Source organism: Colletotrichum gloeosporioides (assembly GCF_011800055.1).
Source record: "Colletotrichum gloeosporioides strain Lc1 chromosome Unknown consensus_67, whole genome shotgun sequence".
NCBI classification, from domain to species: domain Eukaryota; kingdom Fungi; phylum Ascomycota; class Sordariomycetes; order Glomerellales; family Glomerellaceae; genus Colletotrichum; species Colletotrichum gloeosporioides.
Window position 1 is genome coordinate 66,228 of NW_025544712.1, and position 20,969 is coordinate 87,196.

Consider the following 20,969-nt stretch of genomic DNA (forward strand, 5'->3'; position numbering starts at 1 on the left):
AGGATATATTATTTCGTTTAATTAATTTAGCTATTTAAGAGAGATTTAAGTAATAGTTTTAAGTAATAGTTAGATAGTTATTAAGTAGTTATCCCTATATAACTATAGTAATTATTAAATAATTATTAAATAATTATTAACTTTAGTAACTTAAGAGTTAAGGAGATTTTATAAGTAGGGGATATATATTATAATAGCTATACTCTCTACTTAGAAGTATTACTTCTAGTAACTTAGTAATCTATTAATTACCTTATAGTAATTACTAAACTATGAGGTTAGAGTCCTAATAGCTACTTAGGAATAACCTTACTATTTAGTAGATGGATTTAGGTATATAGAGGGCTTATAACCTATATGAAGTGGCTTAATTAATCTAGCTATAAGTGCTAGGCGCGCCTGGCTATAAAGTGGTGTGGCTGACCCCTTACGTAAAGGCGGGATTTGGGCTGGGATTTGGGCCTCGGGCCTGGGCCCGGCTGACTACCGTCTCGCACAAGTTAACGCCCGTACCATATCGTTGGGACGGACCGCTGGCTTCAATTGGTCTTCAAACGTATTAGCCCCATCGCGTTGACATGGATGCTGTCTTGGCTGGCCTATCACAGGGTCGGAATCGTATCCGTTGCGCCTACAACCAACGACAGTTATTTTATACCAGATTGCACTGTATTTGGCTGGAAAAAAGACAGTGCGAACGAGCTGTCCGGCAAGAAATTGTTTGTGACTTGATCGTTCAGTCAAGATCCAGCAGGTGGCCGTGGTGCGTTGAGCAGTCACACAGTTGGTTGCGTGGTGCGACTAGGTCGATGGTCCCATCCGCACCAACAGCCTGATGCAAGGGAAAGATGCTCATAAGCTAGTCGTGTCTTTGTGAGGACGTTGGCTTCCGTGTCATCGATTCCCTCTGCATTTTTTCCCCTCACAACTACGGCAGTCCATGGTATTTGCTACTCGTTGAATCAGAGTCTAGGCCCGGGAGTTCTAGACTTCTTGATTCCTCAACATGATTTCCGTCATTTTGCTGTCTTACATCTTAGTCCTTTCATTTTCATCTGTCTTTATCGAGGCTGCCTGCTATTATCCCAACGGGAGCATTGCCCCCAACGATACACCATGTCGAGACGATACAGCCGAGTCAACTTGCTGCGGGCAGGGTTACGCTTGCCTCTCTAACGGCATGTGCCAGGCAACAGGCTCAGAGTTGCAAAAGGACGGTGCCACGGAACTCGTAAGGGGAGCTTGCACCGACAGGTCGTGGAGAAGTTCAAGCTGCCCGTTATTCTGCATCAACCCAGAGACCGACAATGTTGGAGGAGGGATAGGTGTTGCCAAGTGCCAAGGTACGACGCAAGAGTTGTATTATTGCATCAACTCGGTCCAAGACCAGGTTAATTGCACCGCCAAGCAGAACGTTTTGTTCTTCCAACGTAAGTTCAGTTGCTATTTGTGCATGTCAATGTTGGCGTGTCTCCTCATCTTTATCGACCCGGCTGACGCATCTCGTAGAATCTGCAACCGCAATCACAACTATCGGTGTCGAGGCGACGACTTCGGCAGCGTCCACAACAACAACATCCGAACCCAGTGCATCGGCATCACCATCGGCAGTAACCTCCGCCGCCACATTAGACCCGTCGAGACTACGGAGCCAAAACCCCATAATCACAAGCAGTGCCACACAGAGCCCGACGAGCAGCACAACCAACCAACCAGACGCCGCGAACGACCGCAGCGTGACGATTGGTGCGGCCGTGGGCGCATCAATCGGCGGCTTAGCCCTCGGAGCTTTCGGTGTGTGGCTGTTCTTCTTCTTGCGTCGACGGCGGCGGGCTAGAGAACAATCCGTCGGAGACAGGGCTCCTTCATATGCTCCTTCATACGCTCCTCAATATCAAAGCCCTCCACCGCATCAAGTCTATGAAGCGCCGGTCGAGTGGAAGCCACCGGCCAGTCACCAACATTTTAGCCCGCAAGAGCTGCCGGCATGGGAGCACAACAGGAGGTAATCAAGGCGTACACAAAGTAGCCAAATAGATTGGCACTTTATAGACTGTTTCTTGATGACCACACACTCGTCATCTTATTGGTTTGAAGTTTTGGTATTTGGGCGGGTGTTTCTGGCTACCTATGTGGATTGGGTGGACTGGGTGGATTGGGTGGATGGTAAGTATATCCAGCAACGATGACGACGATGATGACAGAAGGGCCGAAGACGATAGGAGAGGCAATAGGCATAGAGACACCAGTAGAGATTTGTTGGGCGGAGATGATCAATATCCTTCTGCCTGTCAACGAGCTCCTGCTGAAAGACGCAAAGTTTGGGTGGTGTTGAGACAGGTTCTGAAGGAATCTTGACCATCAAACACTTTTACTTTATATACCTATTAGATATCCGATATTTTCAACTGTTTTCTCAACGTAACCCTAAGTAAGAGTGTTCATGTGGTTATATAAGACCCTATGTTACTAACCCCGGTCCTGCCCAATGGGAATGGAACATGCGAATACTCGCAAATCAGATTGTGGCAGCGCACCTCGGTGAAACCTGAGATCTTCGGTAATTCTTCTGCGGCCCGACAACTATCCCGGCCACGCCCAGCATTGAGTAAGCACCAAGATCCCCGTTTCCCGTGGCTTATCGTTTTGTCTTCACCTCCGTCCTGTGTGATTACTGCGTTGCGTAACAGCCCCATTGAAGACTCCAAGCAATTCCATGAATAGTGAAAAGTCAAGATGCTGGCAGCATTTGGCCACATACGCTGTGGCGCATACTCGAGGCATGTTTCTGCGCTGAAGCCTCGCAAGCGTTGGGCTACCTCTAACCTCCGTGGACCATCTCGATATCGAGCCTTTAGCTCCTCATCCAAGCCCACCCCTCCAGAAGGGTCATGGGACAGTCATGTCCACATCATCGATCCCGTCAAATATGCGTTTCCCGCCAACGTCAAGCCGCCTAAAGAAGCGACGATGCGCCAAGCACTCGAGAACGCTGACAACCTCGGATTGCCGAACATGGTCTTTGTCCAGTTATCAACATATGGCAATGACAATACGTGGGTGCTAGAGTCCCTAAAACATACGGGACCGGCTAGGGGGCGTGGTGTCGTCGCTTTCGACCCGGAGCGTGTCGACCTTCAGACTCTCAAAGGGTGGCATGATCTCGGTGTCCGAGGCGTTCGAGTCAACCTCAGATCTTCCAAGACTGTTCTTACCAAGACTGAGATCCAGAACGTAATGCACAAGTACGCCGAAAAGCTTCGGCCGTTGAAGACATGGTCGATTGGATTATACGCCGACATGGAGGTCCTTGATCACGTCCAGCCTTTGATCCCCGAACTCCAGGTGAAGGTCGTCCTCGAGCACTTCGGCTCTCCGGCATTCCTTCCACTGGACCCGTCGAAGCAGCCAGGCTGGGAGGCGCTGTGCCGCATGATGGAAGACCCTAGTGTCTACGTCAAAATATCAGCACCGTATCTGTTCTCTAAAGATACAGACTTCTCCAACTTGGAGTCGTTGACAAAGGCGCTTTTCCGTATGCGCAACGGCGCAGGAGTTGTCTTCGGCTCAGACTGGCCTCATACGAAGTCCCGAGGATGGGATGCAAAGCCGTTTGTGGAAAAGGTGGTGGAGTGGTGCGATTGGAACGAGGAGCTGCGAGAGAGGCTTTTTCGAGGCAACGCGCGAGAGCTATGGGACATTGAATGATGCCGCTTCAAGATTTTAGGCATGAAGCAAGGTTATGAGGTTCAAATGCCTTCATCCATAGAGAGGAAAAGCAGATAAAAAGATCAAGCATAAAGATAGACTTTTCTTCGTCGTCCTTTCCGAATATCGATGATGAACTTTCCTATCCAGGCGAGTAGCAGGCATACCTAGACAGCATTAGGGGCGACGACAACGACGATGTGGATAGGGACAGGGACGACGGGAATGATAGGAACAATTAGAATATTATGATAGGATAACCAATAGACCTGTTATAAGTAGTTCTTCGCTCAGGTAGTCAGATATATCCACCAGCGCTATATCCTAATCAATTAAGCTAAGCCTGAGGGTCTAGCTTAATTAATTAACTGAAGTTTTATAAGAAGTTTACTTAAATTAACTAGCTTAGCTTAAGATTAACTAAATTACTTATTTAGGAAGTTAGTGAGGTTCTTATAATATCTTAATATATTAGAAATATATTTATTTAGTATTCTAAAATTATTTTAGCTTCTATTAACCCTTCTACTTAAAGTAATAGCTATTAATAGTAATACTACTACTTTAAGTTTAGTTCTAGAGGTATTACATCTCCTTAAATAGTAATAGTTTTATTAAAAACCTCTATAATATTAGTATTAGTTTAATAAAGCTAAATACTCTCTTATAGTTAGTTACTATTACTAAGATAGTAAAGATATTAAGAATAAATTTATTAAGTATTAGGAAAATCTATTAATATAAAATCTACTATTAAATAAGATTATTAATAAACTAGGTAATTAAGAGGGTAAAATACTACTTAGGTTTATTAACCTTATTAATAGTAGTATTATAAAAGTTACTATTTAGTTATTAATAATAATTAAAGTTTTTAAACTTTAGAAGAACTATAATTAGAGTAAAAGACCTTTATAGAGGCTCTAAATAGACTAGATTATTAATATTAAGTAGCTATCTTAATATACTATTACTCTTAATAGTTTTAAAGACTATTCTAAGTAATTTAAAGTTACTTATAAGTCTTTAGAAAGTCTTAATACTTTTTAAACTATTATAGACCTCTACTAAGGTATAATATTATTACTATAATATAGAGAGGAGACTTTCTAAGCTTCTTATAATAGTTATTAAGTATTTACTAGTTATTAATAATTAATAAATATATAAATATATAAGAGTTAAAGTTAGTAACCTAAGGGAGGTATAGTGAAGTAGTAATATAGTCTAACTATATATAAGTTAAGATATTATTAATTAATAAGGTTTATAAGGCTAATACTCTATTAAATTAATATAATACCTTTATTAATTAAGATAGTTATAATAAGAGACTTTAAGATACTTATATAGCTATAAGATTAATCTCTTTAGAAGTAGGAGTATTATAAAGCTTATACTAATCCTTAAGTTAATTTAAGAGGTATTTAAAGCTTATTAAAACCTCTTAAAGTTAACTATACTTATTATTCTTACTTTAACCCTTATATTACTTAGTTTATTTATAGAGAGGCTTAAGAACCTTATTTAACTTAATAAGAACTTATTAATCCTTATTAGTAAGGATATCCTTATTAAGAATATAATTAGACTTATACTTAAAACTTATAGTATAATATATATAACTATTAATCTAGCTATACTTAAGTAAAGTATAGTAGATTATATTATATATTAAGTTCTATTAAGTAGTATTATTTAATATTAGATTTAGCTTTTATAATAATTTCTTTTATAGAGTAAAGATATTATTACTATTATTAGCCTTATTACTAATAGATAAGAAGGCTTTAGAGTATTATAATAATAATCTAATATATTTAATAATATTCTAAAACTTATTAATAGGTCCTATAGTCTTCTATTAAGCTATATCCTCTTTAATCTTATTAATATTAATAAGATAGTTAAACTCTTACTTAAATACCTCCTTATTAACCCTATAAATTATAGTATAACTAATAAAATTAAAGATATAGCTATAATATTAAAGTTAGTAATACTAAGTATTTATTTTAGTATATAAAAGTGAAATAGATAGATATAAAGCTTTAATATAAGTACTATTAGTATTAATATTATTAGAGATAGTAATATTAATTTTATTAAGTAGTTATTAGTTTTTTATAACTATATATATTATAGTAGTAATATTCTTATTAGAGTAGGTATTAAGCTAGTAGTAGAGACTTAAGAGGTATTATATCTACTTACTTAATTAGTTAATAAAGTAACTAAAAATAGTAATAATTATATATTAGTTAGGTGAAATCTATAAATTAAAGGATATATAAACCTTTATAAGTACTATCTATATCTCTACTTTAATCTATACCTTCTTAGATATATAAAGTTATTAAAATTAATCCTTCTAGTTAGTTTTTAACTAATATATCTAGGTATTAATATTAAGGTTAAAAAGGCNATATATATTATATATACTAATTACTAAATATTATAAGAAGGTTACTTATATTAATAAGAAAACTAATAATAAGTTCTTTAATCTAAACAGTTTTCTACTTAAGTATAGTAATAGAAATAAATTAAAAGTACTTAAATAGAGGCTTAAAATTATTAAAGTTATTAAGAGATAGATAACTAGTTTTATAATAATCTTAGAAGATAAAGTAATTATTCTTAAGATATCTAGTAGTAATAGAGATAGAAATAGTATTAAATAGTTAATTAAGAGTCCCTACTTTATTATAGTATTAGTAGATCTAATAAATACTACCTTTTATACTATTAAGTAAGATCTTATAAATAAATAACTTCTTATTAGTAATCTAAAAAGTATAGCTTTAATTACTTTTTTTTAAAATAGCTTTAATATTAATAAACTACTAGCTTTTCTATATAGTATAAAATAAAGTCTTAAAAGTATTATAAGTAGCTAGGTTAATAGTTAATATATTATTAATAGTAGTAGATAATATATAAATTTAAGTAGTAATCCTATAAGGAGTTAATACTATATAGCTAATAAAGTAATTAATATATTAAGTATAAGTTAATAGAGGTATTATTAGCATAGGTATAAGCGTATTCAGGGGCGTAGTATATGCGCCTATATAGTATAGGGTTATAGATGGGCTTATATTATGATAAAAGGTGATAATCTTAAGCATTTATGGGCATTTAATCGTATAGATAATAATAAGGGAGTTGATATATTCTGATAACTCTAGTTATTATTCTTCTTAGGTTTCCTCCTCTAGTAGGGAAAAGTAAGGGGAAAGATAACCTAAAACGTAACCTGCTAAACTACTAATTACATAAGGTACTTATGTAACTATACGTATTACATAATTAATATTATAGTTATAGGTTATAATAAATAGAGTATTTTTATATGAGGTTTAATACCTTAAACTTTATTAGTTTATTTTATATAGATTATTAAAGTAAGTTAAGCGTTATTATTATTCTTATATTATTATTAATATTATAAAAGAATATTATATATTAATATCCCCCCTTAAGGTATATATAGCTAATTTATAGTATATAGCTTACTCACTTAATATATATATACATTATAGGTATAAAAAACTTAAAAACCTCATAGGAAAAATAAGAAAAATATTCCTATAATATATATAATATGTTTATAACTAGTTGAAAAACTCTTATTAAACAACCTTATAGGTAAAAAGGTAAGAGAAAAACTAGTAAGTTATTTCTTTAATACAGTTATTATTATTATTATTGTTATTATTATTATTATTATTGTTATTATTATTATTATTATTATTATTATTATTAATTATATTTATTAAAGTATTAAATATAACTTTACCTACTAGCTTAGTTAATATATCTGCAATATTAGACTTAAAGTCTATATGAAATAATATGTAATCTTTATTTAATAAAGATTCTCTAGTAAAGTGATATTTTATATTAATATACTTAGATTTCTTATGAAATTTAGGATTTTCAGCTAGCCTTTTAGCTACTAAGTTATCTATAAAAATCTTAGACTTTTTAATAAGATTAAATCTTAGTTTATTTAAATTATAGTTATAGTTATTATATAGGTATNTAATAGGATTAAATCTTAGTTTATTTAAATTATAGTTATAGTTATTATATAAGTATAAAGTCTCTTTAATAGCTTTAGTTAAAGCAATATATTCAGCTTTATAAGTAGATAAAGCTATAGTTTTTTGTTTTATAGTGCTATAAGATATTATATTATATAAACCCTAGCAAAATATATAAGCTAACGTAGATTTTCTATTATCTAGGTCTCTAGCCTAGTTAGAGTCTAAATAACCTATTAAATCCTAAATTTTATTATTACTATAGTTATAGTATATTCCTTTATTAGGATATTTATTTAAGTAACCCTATAGATAATTTAGAGCTATAAAATGCTCTTTAGAAGGGTTTATTATATATCTTAATAAGATTATAACAGCTAGAGCTATATTAAATCTAGTTTTTAAAGCTAGATATAAAAGTGCTCTAATTTGCTATTAAAACTATAGAATTTCTTCTTTAGAAGTATAATATCTATTTATATATAGTTTTATATTATCTCTTATAGGAGTTATAAATAGATTTATATTTATTTAATATCTTTTATATATATTTAGTTTAATATATAAAGAAAGACTTATTAAGTCTATCTATCTCAAACTTATAGCTTAAAAAGGTATTAAGCTCCCCTAATATTTATATTTTTATATATTACCTTAATATATTATATATATAATTACTAGTAGTAGTATTATTAGCTATTAGTAATATATCGTCTATATAGCAATATATTATAGCTTTATAGTTATTTTTATTAAGTATAAATACTGCTTTATTATAAGGTGAAATAATAAATCCTAATTTTATTAATATAGCTTTTAAGTAGTTATACTATAATCTAAGGCTTTATTTTAACCTATATAAAGCTTTAATAAGCTTATAGTAATATTTATTATTATTAGACTTATAATTATAATTAGGATTAAATTCTAACTTATTAGTAGTTTTATTATATAAAAAACCTATTAGTAATATTATATATATATCTATATCTATATTAGCATATATAAACGCTATAGTAATATTATATTATAGAAGGGTCTAACCTTCTTTATAGTAAATATTACTATAAATCTATAGCTCTTAGGTCTATAAGTAGTAGAAAAGGTTTTTAAATAATTAATACTAATATATTAATTAAAACCTTAAGTAACCTATCTTGCTTTATATTTATATATATTATTTATTTTATCTTTTAATTTCATAGTATATACCTATCTAATGCCTAATAGATGAATATTATCTAGTTTTTATATAATTTCCTAAGTTTTTATATCTTCTATTTAAGTTACTTCTAGTTATATAACCTGAATTTAATTATCTTTATAAGGAGAATTTAAAGCTTATCTTATAGTAGAAGGCTTATCTAATATAATAACTAATAGTATATAAGAAGCTTTATCGATAGTATTAGTTCTAGCAATACTATTATTATCAGTTATAACGTTATTATTTATTTTATATATACTAAGAGTAAGGCAGNTTCTAGTAATACTATTATTATCAGTTATAACGTTATTATTTATTTTATATATACTAAGAGTAGGGCAGTCCTGAATAGTAAATAATAGTGCACTTTTGGTATTATTAACTGTATTATTAACCTATTAGTAGTCTTTTTTAGCTTCTTCTAACAGAGAGGGGATCTCTATAAGTAACTTAGATTTTTCTTTATTTATTTCTCTATTATTAATACTAGTAGTTTTTATACTATTATTATGTGAACTACTTATACTAGTATTAATCTTATTATTATTGCTATTATTAATAGTATTATTATTATTAATATTTATATTATTATTACTATTAATAATAGTTTTATTATTTAGATTCTTAAGAGTATTATTAGTTATATATTATAGTTAGCTATCTAATAATAGGGTCTACTAATAGAAGCTGGGGATTAACACGTTATAATAGTATACTAAGTTGTAGCCTAGGTTATAGGTTGTAAGCTATAGTAGATTAGGTCTTTTAGAGATTAAGGTGATTAGTCTTAGACTTAATAAGTGATTTATAGTAAAGGTAAACTAAGAGTATCTATAAAGATAAATACTAAGTTAATTACTAAATAGCTATAGAAATCTAACTTTAAGTGAGGCTTAAATTATACTATATATAAGTCCTAAATAGTATCCTTTATCTACTTTTAGGTAATCACCTAGGTATATAGGTAATTATAATTAGTTAGTAATATTAACTAATTACTAAGTATTTCTTCTTATACTCTACTGATTATTTCCTTATTTTATTATTATATAACTTATATTATAGTTCTTCTATTCTAAGTGAGTCCCTATTATTCCTATTAACTCTATAGTATAAATATCCTATCCTAGCTACTTAACGCCTAAGTAGGTTAGTTAACTATTATCTATATATAATAAGTTATAATATTAGGTCCCCTCTCTAAAGGTCTTATCCTTAAGACCTAATATAAATAGGTTATTAGTCCTAAGTTAGGGATTTATTAATTATACTTCCTATTTTTATTTATAATACTAATACTAAATTAAGTTATATTTAAAAATTAAAATTAAGTATTATCTCTACTCTTTATCGTTATAACTACGCTCTATATATTATTAAGTTTAGTTTAGTTATTAATATACTTTATTCTTATTATTATTCTTTAGGGAAGTATTATAAGCTTCTCTCTAGTAGTGAAGTTTATAGTAAGTATACTTATTTAGGGTAGTCTTATAATGTAGTAGTAGATACTATTTATACTTATAAGTTCTTATTTTTATTATATTTCTTATCTAATACTAATTTATCTTAGTTAATTGTTTACTAGATAAAGCTATTTATTTAGAGGATACTGAAGTAGTTAAAGAGGAGGTATTAAGAAAGAAAGTAGTTACTTTATATACTATATAGGCTAAGTTAGATAAGTCTATAGTATAATTAGATTACTTATATAAATAGAAAAGGATAGTATTTTAAAAAGGTTAGGAAGTTATAGAAGAGGAACTAGTAATATCTCTTATATTAGAGGTTTAGTTTATAGGTAGTTTTAGTATTCTAAACTTAGATTTAATTCTTAATTAGAATCTTAATACTTTAAATTTCTTATTAGGGGAGTTTTAGATATATTTTAGTATTCTTAGTTAAATAGATATATTTTCCTATTATATTAGTTTAAGGTGTCCTCTTAGTTATACCTATACTAATAGGAGTTATATCCTTTATTTCTTAGCTTCTCTTTATTTCTATTATATTTCTTCTTATATTTATTTTTCTTTTTTATTAGTGTTTTTTATATACTCTTTAAATTTTTCTAGGGTTATAAGTAAGCTTAGTCTATCCTTAGGATTAATATAATTAAGTATTTTAATATACTTATTAATCTTATCTTAATACTTATATAGGTTATTATTTAGTTTCTATATATTATCTTTATATCTATAGTTTTTTTATTTAATAAGGTATTCCTATTTATTATCTCTATATTAGTAGTTAAGTAGCTTTTCTATTTTATACTTTAGTTTGTTATTTTCTATAATAATAAGGTTATTTGTTTATAATCCTTATAATACTAGTTTAAGAAATAAAACGTAGAATACTAAGTAGTATTTTATAGTTTCTAGAAGTTTAAGCTTATAATTAATTAGTAAGATTACTTATAAGATTTTAAAAGGTCTAAGTTTTTTATAGTTAAGTTTATTACTTAGTTGTTTTATTTTAATATTTTACTATATAAAGTAGGTATTATCTCCCTCTTTTAAAGTTAATCCTTTAATTCTTTATTTATTACTAAATTTTAATATTTATTATTAAATAAATTTAAGTTCTTTATATATATTATCTTAGATATCCTTAATTTGTTATACTAAGGTAGTAGCTTTAATTATAGCTAGGTTTACTTAAGGTTCTCTATAGGTAGTTAGTTTAAAGCTATAGTTAAGGTAGAAGGGGGATTCTTTAGTACTCTCTCTAATTATACTATTATAGGTAAACTAGGCGATAGGTAAAAGTATAACCTAATTATTTTAGTTATAGTTAATATAAGCGTAGAGGTAGATTTTAAGGATTTAGTTAATTCGTTCTATTTATCTATTAGTTTATAGATAAAATATAGTAGATATTAATTATTTAATACTAAGTTATAATATTATTAACTTTTAGAATTTAGAAGTAAAGATCTTATCTCTATCTAATATAATTTCTTTAGATATACTATAGTTAGCGATAATATATTTGAGGAAGGTATATATATATTCTTTAGTGTTACTTACTTCCTTATATAGGATAAAATAGGTATACTTTATAAGTTAGTCTATAATAATAAGAATATTATTAAAATATACTCTTATAAGGGGTTCTTATAACTTTAGTAGTTTAATAATAAAATTAAGGGATATAGATTATTAGGCGGTTTAAGGTATAAGTAAAGGTTATAATATACTATAAAGTTAATATTAAGTAGGTTTGCTTTTTAGGTATACCTTATAATTCTTAATTACTTTTATTATCTATTCTTTTATAACTTTTTCTCTATATTATTATTATAGTTATTTCTAAGTTTTTATAATTCCTTAGTAACTATATATAAGGTGTATATAAAATTCTATAATTGCTTTATCGTCTAGTTTATTAGCTAAGCTAGTATTAGATCGTCTAGCTATTATTAGGAGTTTAGCTATTAGTATTAGGTCTTTATTATTTTATTATTTAAGAATTACTTAGGTTTCTTTAGGTACTAGGATATTATAGTTTAGTTATTAGTTAAGAGTATCTACTTAGTTATTATCTAATCCTTTTTAATAGATTATTTAGAAGTTAAATTCTAAGAGGAATTCTAACTATTAGATTTATTGTTTATTAAGCACTTTTGAGGTTATAAAGTATAAGAAGTTCTTATAGTCTAAGTATATAAGTACTTTATAAATTATTCCTAATAGTTTAGGTCTCTATTCTTTAAAGGCTTTAATAATTACTATAAGTTCTTTATTATAAATTTAGTAATTAAGCTTAGATCTATAGAGCTTATAAGAGAAGAAGGTATAGAGGTATAATTATCCTTCTAAGTCTTATTATAATAACTATACTCTAATTATATAGTTAGATATATTAAGTTCTACTTTAAACTATTTTATTAGGTTTAGGATAATTAAGATAGGTTTACTAGTAATAAGGTCTTTAATCTCTTAGAATACTATCTATTATAGTTCTTCTTATATAAAGGGTATATCTTTATAGCTAAAGCTAGTAAGAGCTATATTAATCTTACTATAGTTTTTAATAAACTTATAGTAGAAGTTAATAAAACTTAAGAATCTTTAGACTTCTTTAAGGTTATTAGGTACTAGTTATTCCTTAATAGCTTTAACTTTATTTTCTAATATATAAACTTTTCTAGGGGTAATAGTGAATCTAAGGTATTCCACTTTTTATATATAAAATTTGCTTTTTTTAGGTTTAATTAAGAGTTTAGCTTCTTAGAGGGCTTATAAGATATAGTAAATATCCTCTTTATACTTCTTAAGTATAAGTGAGAAAATAAGTATATTATCTAGGTAAACTACTATATAAATATTAATATATTTATATAGGACCTAGTTAATTATATTCTAAAATACTATAGAGGTATTAATAAGACTAAAAGGTATAATAAGGTACTTAAAATATCCTTTTTATATTCTAAAGGTAGTCTTCTATTTTTTGCTTTACTTTATTCTAATTAAGTTATAAACTCCCTTAAAGTTAAGGGCTATAAACTAATTAGCTCTATAGAGGAGTTATCTTATCTTATTTATAAGGGGTAGTAGGTAATAATTTTTAATTATTATTTTATTAAGTATATAATAGTTAATATATAGCTATAGTTTTCTATTCTTCTTAGGTATAAATAAGATAGGACTTCCTATTAGTAATATTAAAGGTTTAATATAACCTTTCCTAAAGTTTTCTTTAAGGTATTTATCTAGGGCTTCTATCTCTATTAGGTTAAGTCTATAGATCTTATTAAATTATAGTTCTTTTCCTTCTTTAAGGGGGATTTTATAATTAAAACTAATATATTTAAGCAGTTTAGTTTCTAATTTAGTTATAAAGAGTTTTTTATAAACTTTATATTCTTCTAAGATAGATAGAAGTAGATTGTTCTTTTATTTAAGATCTATTATTATTAATAGTTATAATATAGCTTATTTTGCCTTAAAGTAGTAGATATATCGTCTTATAGTTCCTTATATTAGCTTATTTAAAGCCTATTTTTAATAAGGCTACTTAGGGATTAAGTTAGTATAATTCTAATAGAGTTAGCCTTTACTTTAATCTATCTATAGGTTATTTATTTATAGCTAGGGTAGTCTTAGTATTATATTATATATTCCTAAATTAGTAATATTAAATTAAATTCTTTCTTTTTAATTTAAGTAGTTTATCTTAAGGGGTATAGTTTTATTATAAATAATACCTCCTTTATACTTAAATTCTTCTCTTTTTACTATATATAACTAATATAGTTATTCTTTTCCTCCCTATAGTATTTTTAATTTATTAATAGTTTAGGGGGTAATAAAGTTTATTTTAGCTTTACTATTAATTAGTATAAGTATTATCTATTAATTAATAGTAACTTTAAGTTCTATATTACTTTAATANTATCCTTATAATATTTAATAGATAAACCTTTTCCTTATTACCTATTATAGTTTTATATTAGTAGGTAAGTTTAGTTTTTTAGCTACTTTAGGTATCCTAAGTAGGTAATTTACTTCTCTTCCTATTATACCTTAGTAAGGCTATTTTTATAATATCTAACCTAAAGAGGTTAAGGTTTATTTTTTATAATTCTCTAAGTATATACTTTTTCTTTATAGTAAATCTAGTATTTATTATATTAGTATTTATCCTATTTCACTTATTTATTATAGAGGTATTTTATAAGGAATTATTAACTAGAGGTAAATATAATAATATTACTATTAAACTTTCTAAGTTCCTATCTAGTGAGGGTATATATAGTATAGATATTTTATAGGGGATTATTATTATACTAATTAGGTTAGAAATAGTAGTTATATTTATCTCTTATATAGATTTTATAATAGTTAAAGAAATATTATGCCTAAAAGAGGTATTAATAGTTAAGGTTAGTAATTCTAAGGTAGGGGTGATCTTTAATTCTAAGTTATAAGGTATAGTGTATTCTTAGCTTAGTATTAAGTATATTATAAAGTTTAATAAACTATTTATTATTATATAGGTTAATTTATTTATATATAATTTGCTTAAGTATATTATCTTTCTCAGATTCCTCTTTAAAGTTAGTATTATCTATACTAGAGGTAAGCTTATAAGTGATCTCTACTTAAGTATATTAATATATAATATTATAAGGTTTATCTAAGTTATAAGGAGAACTTTCTCCTTCTCTAAAAGTCTAATTATTTATAAGATTAAATAGTTATTATTCTTCTAAGAGGTTATATTAGTAATCTAGTTTACTATTAGATTCTCCTTTTATTTATTCTTAGAATTCTTAATTAATTTATTTAATTTTAATAGGATTTCTATATACCTACTTTTTTTATTTTATATATAAGAGTATAGTATTAAGTTATTTTTCCTAAAGTAGGTTATAAAGCTCTTCTTAGATCTTTTTTAGATATATCTCTTTAGCTACTTAGAGGCGTAAGAGTCTCTATTTATTATTACTCTTTAGTTCTTTAGGTGTTATATAAGTGGTTTAGTTTAGGAGTTTATAATTAGTTTAACTTTAGTTATTAGTTACTTTTAGAATAGAACTAAGAATTAGTTTAAGTTACTATACTTAAAGTATCTTATCTAGTTATTCTTTAGTTTTCCTTTAAATCTTATTATTACTAGTATATATTATTACTAAAGTTCTTAGATATATATCTAAGGTAGTTATATTATATTTAGACTATCTAAGGTTATTATCCCTTAAGTAGTATCCTAATATTTCCTTATCTTTAAGATAAATCTAATAGTTATCGTCGTAATATCTAGTCTAAGATTAAGATATATATAGGATCTTAGTAATAGTATTAACCTATTAGGGTTATTTAGCTACTAGTTTCTAGGGAAGCTTCTTAGGCTATTTATAGTCTTTAATAATATATCCTTACTTATTATAGTTATAATACTTAGGGTTCTAAGGCTTCTTATTATTAGGTTTAGTTATTATACTAAGATCTATAGGTCTACTATACTACCTATAGGTAGTACTTTAGTAGGTATTATTCTAGTTATTATAAGGTCTATTATTATTCTGCTAGAGGTTAAACTTCTAATAGGGTTACTATTAGTATTTACGTCTAGAGTTTAATCCTTATTGTTTTTTACCTTTTTCCTTATAATATTTAAAAAGTTAATTATTAATTTTAATAGTAAGGTCTATATATTAAAGAAAGTCTTTAGGATAGTTAATCTTAATAATCTTATCTTTAACTTTATCCTTAAGTCCTTAATAGAATATAAAGATCTTAGTTTCTTTAGTAAAATTAAGTTAGACGCTAAGTTATCTAAATATAGTAGTATATTCTTTAGTTAACTTTATTTATTATAGTTATATGAGGTCTCTTTTAACTTATTATTTCTTATTAAGGTTTTAGAAGAGAGAGTAGAGGGTATCTTTAAATCCCTTAAANCTCTTAGTTTATTATTTCTTATTAGGGTTTTAGAAGAGAGAGTAGAGGGTATTTTTAAATTCTTTAAAGCTACTATAGATATTATAAGTTTTAGTAGAGTATTTATCTAAGGTTTTATATTTAAAGAACTCTTCTTAGATAGGTTTAAACTACTTAAGGGCTTATCCTTATAGGTAAGTAGTAGTATAGATAACTTTTTTAGTTTAGTTAGTAAAGTCTTTATAGTAGAAGTTTTAGTAGTTTTTAATTTAGATTAGGAATAACTTAAGTTATTTAGAGGTATTATTATAGGTAATTAAGGTACTAAGTTTAAATTTCTATCGTCCTCTAGTAGGGGTTATAATAATATTTATAGCTATATATAAAGTATAGATTTTTTCTTAGAGTTCTTTAATATTAGTATTACTATTTTATCCTCTAAGTTAGATAACTTCGTTTTCTAGGTCTATAATATACTAGGAGCTATTTCCTAGTTATTATATTATTTCTTTAAAGTTTTAAAGTTTTATAGTAGTTTTATTATATATAGTCTAAACTTTAGTGATATTATTATCTCCCTTCTTAACTCTAGCTTAAAAGTGTTTATAAGTATCTTTTTTTAGGGTTACTTTATCGTTAGAGTTTACTACTATAGGGGCTCCTTTAAGTTCTTTAGCTAGGTTTTAGACTAGCTACTATAAAGAGGAGGAGGTCCTTAGAATAGGTGACTTAGTAGAAGTATATAAAGATATACTTACTATTTTACTATTAATAGGTATTAATAGTTAACTTACTAAATAGGAGTAATTAAAGTATTATAGTTAGCTATTTAATAATAGAGTTTACTAATAAAAGCTAGGGATTAATATATTATAATAGTATATTAGGTTATAGCCTAAGTTATAAGTTATAAGCTATAGTAGATTAGGTCTTTTAGAGACTAAAGTAATTAATCTTAAACTTAATAAGTAATTTATAATAAAGGTAAGCTAAGAGTATCTATAAGGATAAATACTAAGTTAATTACTAAAGAGTTATTGAAGTCTAACCTTAAGTAAGGCTTAAGTTATACTATATATAAGTCCTAAATAGTATCCTTTATCTATTTTTAGGTAATTACCTAGGTATATAGGTAATTATAATTAGTTAGTAATACTAATTAATTACTAAGTATTTCTTCTTATACTCTACTAATCGTTTCCTTATCTTATTATTATATAACTTATACTATAGTTCTTCTATTCTAAGTAAGTCCTTATTATTCCTATTAACTCTATAGTATAAATATCTTATCCTAGCTGCCTAACGCCTAAGTAGGTCGGTTAACTGTTATTTATGCATAATAGGTCGTAATATTATAGTAATATCTCTACTTATAGTAGGATTATTACTATAAGAGATAGATTAATTAGAAATATCTCTTAGTGGACTATTATAGGTAGTATTATGTCTATTATTGTTAGGCATAATACTACTATTTATATCCTTAAAGCGGGTATTTATACTTATAGGAAGCTCTTTATGATGAGAAATAAAGGTATTTTCTAAGATTTTAATGTCTTAAGACTATAAGGCTCTTCTTAGTTATATATCTTAGATCTTATACCTATTAGATCTATAATTAATTATATAACCTTAACGTGCTCATACGTCTAGTTTTTTAATAAGTGGATCTTTATTCTTATAGTAGCATATACTACCCTATACCTTTATATTATTAATATTAGGTTTTATATTATTCTTTATTTCATAAGGCGTTTTATACTTAATAGAGCTATAAGGAGTCCTATTATATATATATAAAGAGTAGTATAGAAGGCTTCACCCTATAAGTAGTGTGGTAAACCTAAATTATATAGTAAGGTTTTTATTTTATTAACTATAGTATATATAGTACGCTCTATAAGTTTATTAGGTTTATAAGTATAAAGAGGTCTTTTATTATATATTATACTGCTTTTAGTATATATAGCTTTAAAGTGTTTATTATTAAAATCTCTACCTCTATTAGTAGATATTTCTTTTATTCTTTTATTATTATTATTATTATTAACTTTAGCTTAAAATTTAAGAANAAAGCTTTACTAATAGTATACTTCTCTTTATTTTTAAGTAATTTTCCCTATATAAAATAGATATATTTATCTATAAAGATAATAAAAAGGTTATATTTATTATAAGTAGTAAGTGTTATAAGCCTATATAANATCTGAAGCTATATAATCTAAGTAATCTAGATTTTTATTATGAACCTGTTTTTTACTAGCTTTAGTTACAAATTTACCTTAATAATAGGCTTTGCAGGGCTATAATTTATTATTATTTATATTGTTATTTATATCTATATTCATAGTTATATTATCTTTTATTTTTAAAAGAGTCTGTAAATATATATGTCCTAGACGTTTATGCTATAGTTAGAGGCTATTATTATTATTATTATTTATATTATTATTATTTATAGTATTATATATATAGTTATTATTATTATTAATAGAAAATTAGAAGAAATATAAGTTAATTCGTTTTGCCCCTATAGCAATAATATAATCTTTATTAATATTATATAAAATAGGTTGTTTCTATATAATAGAAGTAATACCTAAAGAATCTAACTTAGATTAACTAAGCAGATTAATACCTAGTTTAGGTATATAATAAACGTCTTTTAATATTATATTATTATTATTAGGATATATTATTAAATCACCCTTTATAGTAGAAGTAAGAGTCTTTGCTTCTCCCTATATTATTATTTTATTTATTTATATAGGATTTTTTATAAGGTTATAGTTATTAACTATATAAATAGTAGCTGTAGTATCAATATAAAAATTAACCGTTTTTTTATTCTTATTAGTATAACTCCTTGCTTTTGCTTTTTCCTTAATAAAAGATTAGTTAATTAAATAACCTAAGGGAGGATTATTAGTATTATTATTTATATTATTAGTAGAAGTAGTATAGTTTACATTCTCAAAGAGAATATCTTCTTCTTCTTTATTAGAAGATAAATCTATTAAATCTATNGCTTATATTCTCAAAGAGAATATCTTCTTCTTCTTTATTAGAAGATAAATCTATTAAATCCATAGGATTTTTAGGATTATTAATAGATATATAGGGGGTAATATTATCTATAGTAGTTATATTAACTACTTCTTTTTCTTTATCCTTAGTACTAGTAGTACTAATAGAGGGCTTTTTCTACTAGCTAGGTACTTTTTTAGGATATAGAAAAGCGTAGTTTTCTTTAGTATAGTTTATTTTCTTATAATTTTTATAGTATAAACCTTTCTATTTTTTCTAGGGTTTTTTACTTATTTTATTTTTATCTTTCTTTTTATTATTTTCCTAGTTTTTATGTTGTTTTTTATTTTTATTACTATTAGTAGTAGTATTATTAACTACTTCTTTACCTCCTTTTCTCTTATACTTATCTATAAGATTAGTATATAAAGAGTTTAGGTTATAGGTAGAAGGGTTAGTTCTAAGAGACTAAGTTATAGAGGTTATAAAAGCCTTATAAGTCTCATTTAGACTATTAAGTATATAAGCTATAACTACTTAATCTAGTAATTTAAGCTTATTATAAAATAAGTTATCTATAAGTTCTTTAATCTTATTTATATAATCTTCTATAGATTTAAAGTTATCTAAGGAGGTATTAAAGAACTCTTTATAGGTTAAAAACTTATTTATAAAACCTATAGGCTTATATAGAGATTTTAGATAATTCTAAGCTATATAAGCGTCTTTATTATCTTTTATAACCTTAAGTAGACTATTATTATAGAATAACTATATATAACTTAAAGCTTTATAGTTTTTATCTAAATTATCTTTAGATATAGGCTTAGTAAGGTTTATAGTAATATCTTTACTATATAGTAGGGCTTTTATACGTATAGCTTATACCTTATAGTTCTTAAAGCCTATAAGTTTAGGGAATTAAACCTTAAGATTAGTTATTATTACTTTATTACTATGCGATATATAGTTATAAGCTTTATAAAGGTTAAATGATAGTGAGGTTATATAACTAAAGAGCTATTATATATATAGTATAGTAGACCTGTATGGCGCAGTGGTGTGCGCCTGGCAGGCCTGTGCGTTACCTAAACGCATAGGCGTTGGTTCGATCCTGGCTACAGGAACCCCTTTTCCTCTCTTCTGATTGGTTAAGGACCCACATGCATAGTGGGGCACCATCGGCCTCTGGCTAATCATTATATAGTATTGTGTACGTATCGTCTGCCCAATCGTGTACTGCAACGCGGCCTGAGTTTTCTTCCCATAAAGGGTTTCTCAGCAGCGCTTTGCTTAGTATTGAGTATTAGTATAGAGTATTAGGGCCTTAAGCCCTCTAGTATAGAGTGAACAGAGGGGGAAGTACCCTCATACCTTCTAATATATAGTATAGTAGTTCTTATAGTAAAGTTATAATAGTTATAAACTTAAAGGGTTAGGGTTTAACTGATAAAAAGAGTGGTTTTTATTCCTTCTCTTTAATTAATATCTTCTTTAGCTAGACTTCTATTTAACTGAGGAGATATATATCCTATATAGTAGATTAGTTAAGAAGAAGTCTATTGTACTATAAGTATAGGTTTA

At 27.0% G+C, this 20,969-nt stretch overlaps 2 protein-coding genes across 2 annotated transcripts; both read left to right on the forward strand.

The window, feature by feature from the left end:
• Nucleotides 1–1,006: 1,006 nt before the first annotated feature.
• On the forward strand, nucleotides 1,007–2,009 carry GCG54_00005416 (uncharacterized protein; the record flags this gene model as incomplete). The annotated part of the gene is made up of 2 exons (XM_045405439.1): nucleotides 1,007–1,430; nucleotides 1,510–2,009. 2 exons carry the CDS (start codon nucleotides 1,007–1,009, stop codon nucleotides 2,007–2,009), a joined length of 924 nt encoding a protein of 307 aa, XP_045260420.1.
• Nucleotides 2,010–2,736: 727 nt separating this feature from the next.
• Nucleotides 2,737–3,708, forward strand: GCG54_00005417 (uncharacterized protein; the record flags this gene model as incomplete). The annotated part of the gene is made up of 1 exon (XM_045405440.1): nucleotides 2,737–3,708. The coding sequence occupies one exon, from the start codon at nucleotides 2,737–2,739 to the stop codon at nucleotides 3,706–3,708; it is 972 nt and encodes a 323-aa protein (XP_045260421.1).
• Between the last annotated feature and the right edge of the window lie 17,261 nt (nucleotides 3,709–20,969).